We start from the raw sequence: 18,052 nt of genomic DNA, 5'->3' as shown, positions 1-18,052 counted from the left end.
CTTTGTTACAGGAAACTGTAATGACAGGAAGCTGTCTAATGACAGGAAGCTGTCTAATCACAGCTTCCTGTCATTAGACATTAGCCATCTCCTCACTCCACTACAGTTGAGCTGCAAGTTCTCATTCACCAAAGTTAGAAGACCAGCAGGACCTTCACCTTCCACCTTCTTTTTGCACTCTGGTCAGAGATTGTTTCCAGTCAAACCAGTCCAGGAAGCAGTACTTCATTGTAGCACTGGTGGCACTCCCGCTGGGAACACAGTCACAGTGTTTTAGTCAGAACAACAGCCAGAAACAGCTGGATCAGTGCCTAGTGAGGGCAGAGAGCACCCAGCCATAACCGTTTTATTCAAGCAAAGGGCACACGACAAAATGCTGCCTTCGACGCACAGTTTGTATGAGGTAACGCCACTTTTTACGCCCGTTTTGGGACAACACAAAACAGAATATACATGCTACTTTTAAAAAGATCTTAAAAAGTGGCATTTTTTTCATGGTCAATACACTTTTTTTTTACTGCGCTTTTCCTGGCGATTATTAACCGCTTTGGCTTGCCATATTGGACTCCCGTGCACTCTAGCTCCTGGGGATACCTGGTTGATTCCGCCAATAGTATATGCTTGTTTCAAAGATTATGGCAAAAATTAAAATACATTGAAAGAGCAGCCTTCTTTCTTTTTAGTAAAGCTTTTAGTTGATATTTTAATTTTATTTTACCTTTCCCCAGCCTCTGAACTTTTGTCTGCTATTAGTATTTTATCTTTTTACGCTATAATTCATATGTACTGTTTTATTGATTTGTCCTGTATTTTATCTTTTGTGAAGCACTTTGTGAGTGGTCCTCTGTGAAAAGTGCTATATAAATAAAGATTTACTTACTTACTTACTTATTTTTTCTCCACTGGCCCTATAGGTTAGTCACTCAGCTTTCAAACAGAACTTACAAAATGTACACGTAACATTTTTGGTTGTCTGCACACACACACCACACATGGCAACTAGTAAAACATGGATCTGATTCAACAGGCTGTTGGAGTCAAAATGACAGATTGTAGTAATCCTACATATTCATCTGAATCCATTTAATTCTAAATAATTGTCTGATTTACTCTAAACATCATCATAAGTCTATATTTAAGCACTTCAAAATGACAATTTCATATTATTTCATATATATAGGTAGACCTTTCAGGGCTTGTCGTCTCAAAAGTAGCTCGCATGCCAAAAAATGTGAGTACCCCTGTTTTGGAGTGATGATGTTGGTAAAAGGATGCTGAGGTTAGAGGTATACCAAGAAAGAGGTCAAGAGGAAATTCAAAAAGGATTATGGACGTATGAAGACAGGAAGAGTTGGTGTGAGTGAGGAGGGCGCAGAGGAGAAGATGTATTTGTTGTTGTGAGCCCTTAAGTGAGCAGCTTTAAGACAAAAAAGACGACATTCTGTCATAAAATAGAGGATGTGTCAAAGTCCAGGCCCGGGGGCCGGATCTGGCCCTCCAGATCATTTTATTTTATTGTTTTTATGTTATCTTAAGCTTATTTCTAAACTGTATAATTTTGACAAAAATATTTTTATGGAGAGTAAAATATTGAAAGTTATTTAAGATTTAAGTTGATTTATTCTGGAATAATATTCCTGCCTTTTTATTATTCATAATCATGTTAAAAAGTTACGGTTTTAAAGTTTTTAAAATTTGCATTCTGATAGCTGTTTGGACTATTTTGGCATTTACTATGATTTTTAAGGTTATTTAGGAGCTTAACTAATAATTCAGCTACATGCTAGCTGTTTTGGCTAGCATTTAGCAAATATTTTAGCTGGCTAAACTTCAGCGTTTTTAGCTATCAATATCAGCATCTTCAGCGGCCAAATTCATCTTACGGCATTCACACTAGAATTATTGCATGTAATGCTATATATCTAGTTCATAATCATGTTAAGAAGTTAAAAAGGTTTTAAAAAGTTAGTTTTAGAGTGTTCATTAAATCTTTCTCCTGTTCGGCCCACGACCTAAGGTGTGTTTTGGATTTTGGCTCCCTGTGCGATTGAGTTTGACAACCCTCACATAGAGCTTCTGGTTGATCACCATTTCTTGAAGAATTTATCATGAAATGCAAATTCAAGTTTGAAGCTGAGAACTGATTTGTATTTTTTTGGGTGGACATCACCAAATGTTTAACTCAGGGCCAACCCTGGACGTAGGCGAGCTAGGCGACTGCCTAGGGCGCCATCTGCTGGAGGGGGCTCCTAACTGCAATTGCTTTATTTTTTTTTTTTTAATTTGACACACCACTCATTTAGTGTAAAATGTTAAAAATGTAATCAATAAAACTATATATAAAATAACTCAAAAGTACAATAACGCAGGGTACAACCCGAACAGGTCACCAGTCTTTTGCAGGACCACACCACCACAACACACTCAGACATTCTAGCTGTGAGGTGACCAATCAGACATTCTTCAGTTTCTGTGCTTAAAGGGGAAGTTGGAGGTTGACTCCACCCACCGCTGAAATGTGAAAATCCAGTCAGAGGGGTGGGCTGGAGAACAGGATTGTTATCATTACTGGAGCTGCAGGTCATGACGTGAGACTTGAAGGGTTTGACCAATCACAAAATTCAAATGTAATAGCTCGATTCAACCTGTAGGGGGCAGCACACAGACGGTTGTTGACTATATTTTCAAGAATTAAACAAGTTTATTTTAATTTGTCAAAAATGCGGCAATGACCAACAGACAGCACTTTTAAAGCCCCATTTATAGAGGTCAACAGCCAAAATAAAGTTGATTTAGGGTTTGGTTACCCTAAGCTAGCATGGGCTGCTGGCCAACCCTGTTCGTCTACCACCATCCTCCCGGTCATCCAGCTGTCCTGCCCTGAAGCTGCTGCTGAGTCGACTCAGGTGTGTTCAGAGAGAATGTGGAAACACCTGAAAGAGCTAATCAGCAATGTAGGGCAGGGGGAAGTGGAGACCAGGCAGGGTGGTGGACTAGATGGGAGAGGGTTCCACCTGATCCTGTTCCTCCTTATCCACCACGCTGTTTAACGAGCCTATGTAATGCTTTTTTAAGTCTTTCAGAGTAAACTATATCCATATATATGATCATATATTGCCTTTGGCCCACTAGAAAACATATTATTTATAAAATGTTAGTATTTTGGTTATTTTTTTTCTACCCAGCAGTAAGGCTCCGTCTGACGCTCCGTCCATTTCCTGACGTCATCCTAGAGCTGGCAAGGACAGATGTACAAACTATATATGCCTTTAGTAGCCCCGCTACACTGGTTCACAAAGACTTATACACTCTGGAGTGTGTGTGTTTTAAGGAGGCCGGCGTCTACAATAACAAACACCTGTTAGACCCGGAATTTATTGGTGACAGGACGTGCATTTAAAATGTAATTTTTTTGCAGATCACTGTTAGCTCCGCAGAAAAAGGCCAAATCCAAATTCTTCCCCTTCCCTTAAGGCTTCTCCCTACCCCTACATTTAGCCCTCCAAACAGAGAGTTACGGAAAAATAGTGTCTTCAAATTCCAACAATACTCTCACTCGATGATTTCATTAACAGTCGCCGGTCAGCTACATTAGGGCGTAGCTGCTAGCGCTCGGAGAATACATATTAACACTGGTTTTGTAACTTTAAAAAGGTCTTACTAAAATTATAAGTCACTACTTACATTTAGATGTAAGTTGCTGTGCGTTTCTCCTCCGCGGAACAGTGCGAAGCAGAACACCCCCACGGCGGAGGGCTATGTGTGCCTCCGTCGCGGGGGTTAGCCCTTAAAAAAGCTATTTTGGACAACCCTTTTCCTTCAAGAAGAAGCTGGAGGAGTTGGGGAGAAATTAGGATTCGGCCAAAGTGTGTGTTGGTGTCAGCCTGGGGGTGGTGCTGGCAGTTTAGACTCTTCCTGAAAGGGGCTGTTCTCACTTTGTGACTTCAGCTCGTGAGAATTCGCTCGTTTCTCTGGGTTGGGAGGGGCTGGTGCTCACATCGCAGGTTTTTAGAGGATTGCACAGAAATGTGTGAACGGATCAAAATATCGCTTTGGAAGTGTTTATAGTGAGAATGAACAATGTAATGCACTTAAAACACGTGTCAAAGTCAAGACCCGGGGGCCAGATCCGGCCCTCTGGGTAATTCTATCCGGCCCTCCAGATCATTTTATTTTTTGTCCTTAATGACCAGATATTGACAAAATCTATTTTTATGGAGTGTAAAATATTAAGTTGATTTATTCTGGAATAATAGTCCTGCCTTTTTATTGTTCATAATTATGCTAAAAAGTTACGGATTTAAAGGTTTAAAATTTGTCATTCTGCTAGTTTTTGGCATTTACTAAGATTTTTTAGACTATTTTGGAGTTTAGAAATATTTCAGCTCCATGTTAACTTTTATGGCTAATTTAGGCTTTTTGAGAAAGAAGTATACCTGCAGTTGGAGGAATTTTTGAGCCTTTATAACATCTGAATTTGAAATTTTCCAGTCTGGTTTTAGAGCCCGCCACAGTACACAATCAACGTTACTGAGGGTCAGTAATGACATCCTCCAGACTGCTGATGCTGGAGATCATGTGGCTTTGGTTCTGCTAGCTAGATCTATCAACAGCGTTCAACACAGTGAATGAATGAATGAATTAAATGGTTTATTTCAAGCAATCAGGTCACAATATATGACATAACATATGACTTAATGAATCACAAGTAGATCGCTTGAAAAGGAGTGGAAGGAAGCGAACTTATATAATCCCACCCCGACTCGACCATACCATTTTCTCTACATGAATTATCTATATCCGGTTCAGGACTCAGTGGACCACCATATCCTAATATCAAGGCTCCAGAACCTGGTGGGGATTGGAGGTACAGCTCTATATTAATTTTGGTCATACTAAACAGGATGGACTATGTGTGTTGATCTTGATGGTTTTAAATCTAGAACAGCTGGGGTGTCTTTTGGAGTCCCACATGGTTCAGTTTTAGGCCCACTTCTGTTTTCCTTGTATCTGCTTCCGCTGGGGTCCGTTCTGAGAAGGCACAGTGGTTCCTTTCACCTACATGCTGATGACTGTCAGATCCATCTATTGAAAAAGATGGACATTTTTTCTGCTAACCCGATTTTATCATGTCTCTGATATTACGGACTGTTGGCCCCAAGTTTCTTGAGCTTTAATTGAAGTGTTTGGACCAAATGATCTCAGAGGATCATCTCCAGTTGATCTGAGTTATTTGACTAACTTTTTAAAGTCAACAGTTTCTAACCTGGGTTTTAAATTGGATAGTTGTTTTAAACTTGATCACCAGGTTTAATCTTCGGCAACTCTCCAAGGTAAAAACATTTTTATCTCATGTATATTTTGAAACAATGATTCCACGCCTTTATTGCGTCTCGGCTTTGCGGTTGCTGGCCCCAGGCTCTGGAATTCTTTGCCATTGTTTATCAGATAAGCACCGTCGCTGCCCATTTTTAAAACCCGTCTGAAGACTCATTTTTAAGCCCTGGCTTTTAACAAACCATAAGACTCCTGCTGCTATTTGTACTTTTATTTTACTGCTTTTAGTATTTTATTTATTACCTTATTGTCTTTTATTTATCTATTAATCTTGTCTTATTGTTGTTGTCTTTTATGTTTTTGGTGTTCAGCACTTTGTTTTAGCTGCCGGCTTTGTGAAAGAGCTATATAAATAAAGCTGAGGGTTTTTTTTTATGCTGCTTTGGAGTTTAGTGAATGTTTCAGCTACATGCTATTTGTTTTGGATAATTTAGGGTTTTTGTTTTTTAGCTTTTCTAGGCTCTTTTGAAGTTAGGCTAATATTTACACGCAAGTTGTTTTGGATAATTTAGGCTTTTTTCAGTTTTTTAGGCTATTTTGAAGTTTAGCTATATTTTCAGGTATATGTTAGCTGTTTCGGCTAACCTAATTTTTTTTTTTTTTTTTTTTAGTTCTGTGGGGTACTTTGGCATTTAGCTAATATTTTAGCTGGCTATCAGCTTCAGCATTTTATGCTATCAATTTCAGCATCTTCAGCTATTAGCACTAGCATCTTCAGCATCCAAATTCATCTTACAGCATTCACACTAGCATTATCACAGGTAAAGCTATATATCTAGTTCATAATTATGTTAAAAAGTTAAAGTTTTAAAAATTTTGTTTCAGAGTGTTCAATAAATGTTTATCCTCTTCTTCCCGCAACCTAAGGTGTGTTCTGGATTTTGGTCCCTTGAGTTTGACACCTGACCTAAAAGCTCAAAAAGTTGATTTTTCATGATATAGGTCCTTGAAAAAAAGCGTTTAAGGTTCTCAAAATCTCAATGACCTCTACAATAGAGGTGAATGAAGCTGTCCTTCCCAACATCTACCTGAGCGCCAAAGACCTTCCCCACAGAATGTGGCAGCCAAACATGTTTAGGAGCTAGCATTAGCAATTAGTTTTTAGCTTCACTTCTCATCCACCTCTGAACTAAATCAAAATGGTCATTTTGGACCCACCTTGTTCAAAAGTACAAAAATCAGTTTGCTTTCTGGGCGGTGTTGGGTGGAGGCGTCTCCGCCAGTTAGAAATAAATCCCTGAAGTGCATCTCTGTCACGAGACTGAAACAACCAGCAGCAGCAGGTCCAGAAGACGGACGGGTGAACTCGCCACGGCTTTGAATCAGACACAGTGGTATTTGGGAAGGAGGGTTCCTTTCCTATTGTATTCACTTTTTGAACACATTTGTAAAAGAATGGATTTCTTTTCACTTCTTGTTAAACTTGTTTCCTCATTCAAGAGAAGAATAAACCACCTGCCTGACCGACAGGGAAGTGGCTGACGGGTTGATGAGATTGTGTAATTTTCACACGCCGTCTATGCAGAAAGGACACTTCATCCAATCAGCCTGGACGTTGTTCGTGCTGCACAACTCTAAACTGCTCAGGATGTTGCTGAAAGGGCAAATCACAAGTCACTCGATTCAAGTCAGCTGCTGAGGTTTGAGCAACATCAGAATCAGGCTGAAGGGAAACCATTAAACTTTGGTCGGAACTTCTTAATTGCATAAAGACTTCAAACATCAACACAGTTCACATTACAGCCTTTTACCTGGTTATGTAACAGAAATGAAGGTAAAGGTGCTTCAGAGACAGAGTTTGAAAGGATATCAGCTGACAAAGCAAACATGTTGACACAGAGTGATGAAAGTTTTGCCCTCCCTCTTTTCAGGGAGAGCATGAGTCACACACATATACTACAGCCGCGCACATACTCAGCTGCTGTCAGACGGCAATCGCCCCGCAGCTGTGAACATGTCAGTGGCACTGGAGGGCAACATCTTGGTGACTGGGACCAGCAGAGGGATTGGTCTGGAGCTGGTCAGACAGCTGGCTCAGAAGTCGGGCGGAGGTGCTCACATCTACGCCTGCTGCCGGGAGCCTGAAGGAGCCGGGGGCCAGGTACGGCACTTCACTCACTCCATACTTCTCAGCAGCAGCAGCACCTGTCCAGCCCCCCCACCCGGACTTGTTGACTTAAAAGGAATAGTTAAGTTTTTCTGACTCAACCTGTTTGACGCTTTGCTGTTGCCCAAGAATGTTAACATTTAACCTGAATTAACAAATGGTTAACAGCTGAGTAAATGAGTCAAGGAATGAGCTGAAATGTCCCAATGTGTGGACGTCACATTTCTAACTATGGCCCTGTAACTAGGTGTGTAGCTCAAATATTGGCTCAAGTCTTAAGGTTAAAACGTTCTGGAGACATTTATGAAACAACGACAAAGCAGCATTCCCATACTCCAGATGAATGTGTGTAAAGATGCAGTTGTGTGTTTTTCAGCCTCTCTCCACTGTTTTCCCAGGCTCTGAGGCAGCTGTCTGCTCAGCACCCAGGAAAGATCAGCATCATCAAACTTGGTAAATGCAGCTTCACTTCACACGTGCATGAGTGACAACAACAGAGTTCAGCCGTCCTCAACCTTTCAGAGGTTTCAGGTCTTCCTTATCTAATATCTAATCTCTGGCTAAAGGAGCCCTCCATTCATTCAGCACACTTGTTCGGCCACACAGAAATACCACAATCATGATTGGCAAGAATTTCTTCATGTACTCTCCAACTTGTTCAACCAGAAAGAATAGTTTCACAATCATCCGTGTGCAGTAAAAGATGAATGTAAAACTGGAAACAGCTGAAATCTCCAGAGTGGCTGTTTTTAAAGATTTATTGATGTTATAGTAAAGCAGCTTTACAAAAATAAAAAAAAATAAAAAATCAAGTAAAATCTACATCAGGGAGTCAAGCTCATTTTGGTTCAGGGGCCACATCCAACCCATCTGATCTGAAGTGGGCCGGACCAGTTATTATTCTTATTATCTTTTTGACAACAAAACTTGGGTAATTGTGGTGTCACGCCTGATAATTTCTATAGCAACTTATTAGTGGTGAGGCCGGCAGGGAACCTAACCGCACCTTACCCAGATGTGGCACAAGAAATGCTGTTTATTTCTTGATCTCCTGTTATGCCAGTATTTCTTTTCCTATGCTCCCCCTAGTGGTACAATTGCGCATTGCGGCAATTTCTTTAAAGAATGAGCTAGAAACTTGCTGTTTTTCTTCAACATCCTTATGTTTTTTTGCTCTTCATGAATGGGCCAGATTGAATCATCTGTCGGGCCCACAAGCCGTATGGTTGCCCCCCCCCCGGATCGATATTGTACATCCACATGCATTACAAACAAAAAAAAGCCTTATAAATCTTTAAAAACAGCACTTACTGAATAACTACCTGGACTCTGGGGCTAATCCATCATTTTTGACATAAGGTTTTGATTTTCTCAGAACAAATGCACAGGCCTGAACAAAGAGGATCTAGCAACAGAGAGGAAATCAGTGTGTGGTTAAGCAAAAGTTGAAGTTTATGCATTTTTTGTCATTGTTAGGCTGTCAGTGAGGGATTTGAAACTTGAAGGCTCAGCTTCACTCCTACTCTGGCATCTGGACAAACTGAATTCCACAGTTACTGTCTTCCTGTATGTGAACTATGGCTTGGGAAATCCCCACTTCTATAAAATCAGCAGGAAACAAAGCTAATTTGTATTAGCTAATTACTTTTATTTTGAATTTACTTGTGTATTATGAAATAATTTGAATTTTATTCAAATTTATGAACAATTTATTGAATTTTGTAAACTGTCCAAATTAATGATAATTTACTGTGCCATTACCCAGCCCTGATAAAATCCAGAATTATAACACAGATCATGAAAATGGTCTGTAATTACGGTATATGGATTTGAAAGATATTTTGCATAACTATGTCCGCCAAACCACCTCGAAAGAATAAGCCTAAAGCTGATGTGAGATAACCAGGAGCTTTCATGCACCTTTAACAAACTTCCTTCATAGAGCCCAAACTGTATGCATGTATTCATCTGATAGCATCAAAGATGCTAATCTGAACCGAACTCTGAAAACACAGCGGGAGGTCCCTCCACCCTTTAAGTCTGTGAAACCATCAAGAATGTCCCATTTGGACTCTTCTGATCACAGAACTCTTTGTCCCACTTTGAAACAGCCCATTTTAAATGTGAGGACACTTCTGGATCAAAGATGGGTTCCGAACCAAGTATGAGAGCAACAGTATAAACCGAACACAGGCCCTTCCCCGCGGGACGGTCATCAAGAGGCTTCAGCGGCTTTTCTCTAAATGGTGCAACAGTCAGTCACTGTAATGTGATTGATGGAAAGACGTGTTCTGAACTGAATGTTTCCTCCACCTCGCCAAACTACTGACTCCACCAAAAACGACAATCAAAAAGTTCTTAGAGGAGATCTCACTCTGGACCTGGATATTCAGCTCCAGTGAGGAAAAACAGGCCTGAAAATAAGTGGAATTTTAGAACCTAGAACAAGTCTCCAGTCTCTAAACGTGGAGTAAAATAAAACCATGATAATAATCATAATAAATTATATTTAAAGCGCCTTTCAAATCACCCAAGGATACTTTACAGTAAAATAGCAATAAAATAATAAAATAGAACACATAAAAGCAAGACACAATAAAAGCAGACAGAAGATTGAGGAGTGGGTCAAAGTGCAAAGGCAGATTTAAACAGGTGAGTTTTGAGTCTGGATTTGAATCAAGGAAAAGAGTTGATATTATGAAGGTCAGGAGGAAGAGAGTTCCAGAGTTTGGGAGCCGAGCGAATGAAGGCTCGGTAACGGGAAGGGGGTACGGTGAGCTGGAGAGAATCAGAGGACCGGAGAGAGTGGAGGGAGTGTGAATATGGAGAAGATCGGCGAGGAAGGGAGGAGCCAGGTTGTGAAGGGATTTAAAAGTGAGGAGTTTGAACTGGATTCTGAATTTAATGAGTAGCCAGTGTAGCTGCTGGAGGACAGGGTGATATGGTGAAATGATGGAAACAATGCGCGCACACCTCCACAGGAGCACTCCCTGCAGAAGAGAGGAGGCCTGCTCCATTCATCAGTCAAACACTGCAGTTCCTACAGATGTCCTGATACTGGAAACATTCATAGGAAACCATTACTGGTGTTCCATCAGGGTCTGCAGAGCCTTCAGTGAAGGCCTAAAATTACTCCAAAAGAAGCATCTAAATCACAGAGATTTTTTTTAATATATATTTACACATAATATACATTTAGATCATTCCAACTGTTCTGTCAGCTTCCCTCACAAACATTATTTACATTTATTTTTTACTAATACTTCACGTTGTCATCATCAGAACTTTGATTCATTAAAAGGCTTGGTCAAATGTTCATATTTGATAGGTTTTTACTTTGGCAAACGAGTGATGTCATATTTAGTGCTGTGAGCATGTGTCTGAATAAAAACCCAATAATATAGAGTTTTAGGGGTTAAGGAGCACTGAAGGGATTCAGCCATGTTGTGTTTCTGCTGCTCTGCCTCCTGCAGACGTGGCGGATGAGCAGAGCATCTCGGCTGCTGTTGAAGCCGTGAAGAAGAAGGTTGGAGCTTCGGGGCTGAACCTCCTCATCAACAATGCTGCCATCAACAAGCCCGCCTCACCTGCATCCCTGCTGAGCACCGGCAAAAAGGACATGATGGAGGTGTTCGAGACCAACGTCGCTGGACCCTTTCTCCTCACCAAGGTCGGTTCATCTCATTTCAGAAAGGGGATTTCTGTTTAATATTCTGTTTAATTTCAACAAAAAAGTTATGCAGTGACATAAAAAGCCAGCAGAATAGAATACAGTCGAGGATTTCCTAAAACTTCCAGTGTCACCTGTGCAGCCTGACAGTAACTCTTGTGATGATGTCATGACAGGTCAAACAGGTTAGCTGTGAGTGAGTCAAAAAGGAACAATAATCTGTGTGAACCAACATGCTTCTCAATGAACACTAACAGATTATCAACAAGTTCAGCTTTGGTTTCCATGATTGTGAGATACTTTAAATCTGTGACCTTAATCCAAACTTTCTAGAAACATCAGGACAAGAATCTCGAACAAAGAAGATCTGTGGCTCCACATGCTGACCAGTTAAAACTAGGTTTTACCATTTGGGACAACATGCTATAAAGACCGACTGCAATCATCTTTTGATCTATTGTAAAAGTATTCCCAGATGTCTTTTAATTATGGTTATGCTGTTATTTTTAAGCCAAAATAAAAAACTGGACGTAATTTCTGTAGAGCGGCAGGACCTCAGCAGAAATGTGTCTTTTTCCCTCCCTGTTGTTGAGAGATCTCTGTTTACACTCTCTTCTGCTAGCTTACTACGATGGCTGAGAACCGCCATCGCAGTATAAAAAGTAACAGCAAAAAAGCAACTGTGTCAAAAAAACAACAACAACAAAAAAAACCCTGCAAACAAAAAGTGATTGAAGCAAAAATTAAAAAGTAACAAAAAAACGTGAATCAAACAAGAAAGCTACAAGAGAAGTCGATTAACAGGGATTGCTTTTGCTGATGGAAACACCGGAAGTGGACTGGTTTTTGCTATTTGCACTGCTGTGAGAAACAGGAGGAAAATATTCCCTTCATTATGAGAAAAAACTACAACAAGATTATGTTAAAAACACCAAAAACACATTTTTCATTGGAGTGGGTCTTTAACTTTGACCCATCAGAAACACAGAGTTTCCCAACAGCTCCACCCTTAAAAAATGTGATCTTCCAGCAACCCGTGACCTTCAGAATACAACAATGTGTCGATGATGAATAGATGGGCGTTTACAACAATTGAAGGCCTTGGTTAAGGTTTACAAATTAGTGGTCAAATCTGTGTCAGACACTCACCTTGAATCATTAACGATGCACGAAAAATGTAGAAAAAGACTGGAGATTAGAACATAAAACAATCAAATTTATGCACCATTTCCAAGTAACCTCAAGTGGTTCAGATACTTTATAGGTAAACTGCATTTTGGGATCATCATTTCTCTGTCTGCAGGCTCTGTTTTCACTTTAATGATTTGTTTCACTGAGTTTTTGTCTTCTGTTGTTTTGGACTCTTCACTTGTTTGTTCTGAAGTCAATCATTAAAATCAAAAGAGCTCTCACTCATCAAACACACAATTCACTTCTGTCTTTTCAGATGCTTCATCCACTCCTGCAGAGCGCAGCAAAGAGCTGTTCGGCTGCTGAAGGTACGACTGTACGACTGTACGACTGTACGACTGTACGACTGTAAGACTGTACGACTGTACGACTGCACTTAATCAGGAGAAGTTATGACGAACACATGAGCTGTAAAGAACAAACACTCAGAAATATAAATCTGCAACAACTTCACCCAACAGTAACACACAAACACACACTTCCATACAATATGTATGTAAAACAGACATAGCTCTGCAATATTATGTTTATGGTCACTGGGTTGATTTGGTCTACTCAGATACAGTCTACTGTTGCCCCTCCTCTACACAGCTCAGACATATTTGTACACAAGGAATCTGGAAAACCTTACCTGCACTGTCCAGGTATTTGTCTTTGGTTCACACTGGAGGAAGTTTAGGCTAAAGATGTCCTGGATCGATTCTAGGTCAGTGAATCGGATTGTTCAAAATGAACCGTCTAATCATCTGAGAGGGTTTATAGACTCTCGTGAACATAGTGAAACTCTCCGGTTAGATAATAGGACTGAAGTATTTTCAGGTTATGTTGGAATTAAGCTTATATATTAGCAATGTGCTAGCTTTTTTTGTGGCTAATTAAGCATATTTTAAGTTTTGGGGGCTAACTTAGAGTTTAGCTCATGTTTAAGCAACATTCTACGTGCTTTTGCAATATTGGCATGCATTGACAATTTTTAAGCAAACGTACTACAACATTTTCAGAAATTCAGACCAACTTCAACAGTCTTAGTTCTTTAACAAAATTTCAAGTGTTTTAGCAAAGGTAGCATGTGAAAATAGCTTTTGCATTTCCACAAATCTCTTAAGTTGCTTCAGTATTTTCAGTAAACAGCTTTAGCATACCGGTATTCAGCTGCTACATTTGGCAAAAAGCATTCACACTAGCAAATATTTGAGGTAATGCAACTTTTCTAGTACATTTTAGCTTACTTCATTTATGAAGCATCAGTTTACAGTAAGTCATCTCAAGGCGATCCACAAATGGAAACATATATCCAACCTGCATAGATCCATGACGGAAACTCAACAGAACTGGTGATTCCTAACATCTTCTTCTTCTTCTTCTTTTTGTGGATTTTTGGTGGCTGGCAACCAACTTAGAGGTGCATTACTGCCACCTACTGTTCCGGAGTATGGGTCAGAATTCATTCTCACCACCTAGGTTTGTGATTCCTAACAGCTGCAGGGCTCACAATTTAAACCCCCTTACCTAAATTCTGCTGGGGTTCTTGTGGGCACCTCATGAACAACCATGACAGGTGAAGGTAATTTGAAAGGAATTGCTTCATATTTTTTGACAAACAGGTGGATTGCATCAATAGGCTCCACCCACACTCCATACTTGTGGTTGCTTGTTTGGTGGATAAGGTGGAGGACTGCAGGTGATAATGAATCAGTGATCCGGGAAGGCTCTGGTCTTTCTCATGTTTTTTTCTGTCTTTTTGACATTTTTGACATTTCCATCTTTTTGACATTTTTAGTCCTTGATGAAGTGCGAGAACTCTTGGTTTCATTGTTTTACTCTATCGCAGCAAACAAAACAAAGTTCAATGACTAAAGCAAACTTCCAAAAGATTCTCTAAGAGAACATTATAGAAAACACCCAATAAAGAGAGCAAAAACAACCTTAGTGAGAAATCTACAACACCTGCAAATACTCTACATCTATACTGCTACAGATCAGAAACGACTCTGTGTTCATTTCTCTGCAAGCAGCCATTCACACATGCCCACAGAACCAGAATCCGTTGATCTATCATGATGGATCCATATGAAAGTCCGTGTTGTAACGTCAGTCTGTCTGTGTGTTAGGTATGTCCTGCAGGAGGGCAGCTGTCATCAACGTGTCCACCCTCCTGTCCTCCATAGAGAAATGTCCGGAAACATTTGCCATGGCTCAAATGTATCCCTACAGGACCAGTAAGGTACAGAGGACTTAAAAAAAACAACTGTTTTCTACTAAAACTCACTGGTGGCTTGCGGTATTAAAAAACTCTGACTGAGTAATATTTTTACAGATTCTTCAAACAAACCTCTTTTTCTATGGAAAAGCGCCGCTTTTCTCCTTCAGAATCTACTGGAATTATGTTGATCGTGTTTACAGTTAAAAAGTTACAGCAAATCAAAGATCATAAATACTGGAGCTCCGGTGTTAAAGGGTTAATGAAGTCTATTTATATTTGCCTAAAAACTGTTGATCCACTGCAGAGTGAGAGCATCGGTTGTATAACAAACCTCCAGTAAAATCTGCTGCTGGAGTGAGGGTGCCTGTTAAAACCAATTGGTTTGATACTTGAGCTTCAAAAGGGCAGAAAGGTTTTTCTTACAACCACCTTTTATAATACACAGACCGGACACACGCTGTGTTTTTTCAGCAGAATCCTGGCTACTTTAAGAAGCGGATTTTTTGGCAGATGAACAGCTGTATTTAATAAACTGCATCCACTGCTGCCTGATACAAACATCAATAGAAATATTTGCAAAATCACACTCAGAAACTCTAGTTTTAATCTTAAAAACATGAAAATCTCCTTTCAGTGTTTTGGAGTTCTGTCCTTCAGATTTAGCAGACGCTGGTCTCATTTGATTCTAAATGGGGTTCTCCGTGCGTCCTCAGGCAGCGCTGAACATGCTGACCAGCTGCCAGGCTGAGAACTTCAGAGCAGACAACATCCTGGTGGCGGCCGTGCATCCTGGCTGGGTCCGCACCGACATGGGAGGAGAACAGGTGAGGTGTCATGACAGACGTGAAAAACACAACTCACTAGTTCGTTCATATTTAAGCATTTGATCACAACAGGCTGCACTGTAGTGCAGTGGTTACCTTAAAGGGAGAAAGTCCTGGTTTAAATCGGAACTCCCAAGTTTGTATGTTCTCCTGGTGCGTGTGTGGATTCAGGCATCCTCCTACACTCCAAAAACATGCTTTATAGGTTAATTGTTGACTCTAAAGCAGGGAAACTCAATCGCACAAGGGGCCAAAATCCAAAACACACTTTAGGGCGCGGGGCAAAAAGGATAAACATTTATTGAACACTCTAAAACTACATTTTTAAAACTTTAAAACTGTAACTGTTTAAAATTATTACGACCTAGATAAATAGCATTACCTGTAAATAATGTGTGTGAATGCTGTAAGCTGAATTTGAGCGCTAAAGAAGGTAGTGTTGATAGCTGAAAACAGTGAAGCTGATGGGTAGCAAAAATATTAGCTAAATGCCAAATTAGCCTAAAAGACAGAAGTAGAAACTTAGGTTAGCCAAAACAGCTAGCATGTAGCTGAAATTTTTGCTAAACTCAAAAGCAGGCTTAAAAATAATCTTAGTAAATGACAAAATAGTTCAACAAAGCTATCAAAATGTCAATTTTTTAAACTTTAAAACTGTAACTTTTTAAAATAATTATGAATTATAAAAAGGCAGGAATGTTATTCCAGAATAAATCAACTTAAACCTTAAATAACTTTCAATATTTTACTCTCCATAAAAACATGTTTTGTTAAAATTATACAAGTTAAAAATAAGCGCAAGATAACATTGTACCATTAATAACAATAAAATAAAATCATCTGGAGGGCCGGATATACTTTGACACATGTGCTCTAAAGTCTCTCTTGGTATGAATGAGTGTGGTGACCTCTTCAGGGTTTGACCCCGCCTTCGTCCAACAGTAGCAGGTTTTTGTCCGTTTGAAAACCACATTAGAAAAAAAAAAAAAACTCTTCAACATGTTGCTGTATTAGGAAGATTGATGTTTTTTTTGCCCCCTTCCTCCAGGCCCCTCTGACCACTGAGGACAGCGTGCTGGGTATGATCCGCGTGTTATCAACGCTCAGCAGCAAACACAGCGGAAAGCTCCTGGACTGGGAGGGCAACAGCATCCCCTGGTAGCCGTCTCCATGGAGACCACACCAACAGTGTCATCATCCAAATAGAAATGATCCTTTTTCTGGTGAATGTTTATCCATGAAATAAAGTAAGTTATCCCAAAGTCCTGTGAACTCCTTTATTTGTCTCCTGATGAGACCACCTCCATGTTTCACAACAAGAGAGTGAAGACGCATGAACGATGTGCACAGAGTTACACTTTCTCTGCACAGAATCCACAATATGGAAGCAGTTTTGTAGTCAGGTAATCTTTCAGAACTGCACACCTTATATAGTCTGACTCACTGACAGAAATGGAGGGAAAACGAGTCATCACTGGTAGTTTCAAAGCTTCTCTAAACTGCAGTTTGACTCCCCTCATGTGACCATCACAGACTCCGAACCTGAGGAGTATTTGACATTATTTGGCTGCTTTAAATGTATATTATTGTAACTCGACTCAAATCTGTGGGGCTGTACACTACTGCACAGCTCAGACGTAAGCTCCACCACCAGAAAGGTGAGATCAAAGCATCACATGAGAGAGACGTTCTCCTGTTGAAGAACATCACAACCAGAGGAGCTTCAAGTAGATCTCTTTGGGCTGTGAGTGTCAAGGTCCAGGCCCGGGGGCCGGATCCGGCCCCCTGGGTAATTCTATCCGGCCCTCCAGATCATTTTATTTTATTGTTATTAACAACCTGATGTTATCTTGTGCTCATTTATAACTTGTAGAATTTTGACACGATATATATTTTATGGAGAGAAAAATATTGAAAGTTATTTAAGTTGATTTATTCTGGAATAATAATAATATTCCTGCCTTTTTATTTTAAATAATTATGTTAAAAAGTTTCAGTTTTGAAGTTTTAAAATTGTTATTCTGCTAGCTTTTTGCACTATTTTGGCATTTACTAAGATGTTTTTACACTATTTTGAAGTTTGGCTAATACTTCAGCTACATGCTAGCTGTTTTGGATAATTTAGTCTTTTTGAAAAAAGTTTTTAGGCTGTTTTGGAGTTTAGCTAATATTTTCGCTAGCTATCAGCTTTAGTGATTTCAGCTATTAACTTCAGCGTTTTCAGCAGTTGTTTCAGTGTTTTTAGCTATCTATTTCAGCATCTTCAGCAGCCAAATTCAGCTTACAGCATTCACACTAGCATTATTGTAGGTAATGCTATATATCTACATTATAATTATGTTAAAAGTTACATTTTTAAGGTTTTAAAAGTTTAGTGTTCCATCAATGTTTATCCTGTCCGGCCCACGACCTAAAGAGTGTTTTTGCCCCCCTGATTGAGTTTGACATCCCTGACATCAAAGTTAATGTCAGTGCCGTGATCACTTAGTTTTCAGTCATCATTCAACACATGCTGGAATCTGTGCAGTGTTGGAGAACTCCAGAAGGAGTCGTGTTCTGCTCCTTTACAGCCATGACCTCAACACAAACCACAGGGTTAAAAACACAGAGGTGAAAGTTGAAAAAGAAAGAGCGCTGTGTGGTTTTCAGAGAAGAGTTGAAACAGACTTTAGGAAATCAGGACATCTTTCCAGAAGACTGGACAGATCCAGCTAAAGTGA

At 39.9% G+C, this 18,052-nt stretch overlaps 1 protein-coding gene across 2 annotated transcripts; it reads left to right on the top strand.

The window, feature by feature from the left end:
- The first annotated feature begins 7,244 nt into the window (after positions 1-7,244).
- On the top strand, positions 7,245-16,594 carry zgc:158868 (uncharacterized protein LOC791147 homolog). 2 transcript variants are annotated; one of them, XM_024281065.2, is made up of 7 exons: positions 7,245-7,438; positions 7,843-7,897; positions 10,918-11,114; positions 12,562-12,613; positions 14,417-14,529; positions 15,222-15,332; positions 16,381-16,594. In XM_024281065.2, the coding sequence occupies exons 1-7, from the start codon at positions 7,292-7,294 to the stop codon at positions 16,492-16,494; spliced, it is 789 nt and encodes a 262-aa protein (XP_024136833.1). In that variant the 5' UTR covers positions 7,245-7,291; the 3' UTR covers positions 16,495-16,594. The 2 variants fall into 2 exon arrangements, with proteins under 2 accessions (XP_024136833.1, XP_036068046.1); XM_036212153.1 differs by lacking the exon at positions 7,245-7,438 and adding an exon at positions 7,636-7,691 and having other exon boundaries at positions 7,821-7,897.
- Positions 16,595-18,052: the final 1,458 nt, after the last annotated feature.

The sequence above is a fragment of the Oryzias melastigma genome, linkage group LG6, assembly GCF_002922805.2.
Source record: "Oryzias melastigma strain HK-1 linkage group LG6, ASM292280v2, whole genome shotgun sequence".
NCBI classification, from domain to species: domain Eukaryota; kingdom Metazoa; phylum Chordata; class Actinopteri; order Beloniformes; family Adrianichthyidae; genus Oryzias; species Oryzias melastigma.
This window is presented reverse-complemented; position numbering and strand designations above follow the sequence as displayed.

What these genes read in the sequence shown, in the direction of transcription:
- zgc:158868 (XM_024281065.2), top strand. Translation starts at nt 7,292, where the DNA reads ATGTCAGTGGCACTGGAGGGCAACATCTTGGTGACTGGGACCAGCAGA. An exon ending in GACCCTTTCTCCTCACCAAG is followed by an intron (nt 11,115 to 12,561) that starts GTCGGTTCATCT and finishes CTGTCTTTTCAG; the next exon opens with ATGCTTCATCCACTCCTGCA. An exon ending in CCGACATGGGAGGAGAACAG is followed by an intron (nt 15,333 to 16,380) that starts GTGAGGTGTCAT and finishes CCCTTCCTCCAG; the next exon opens with GCCCCTCTGACCACTGAGGA.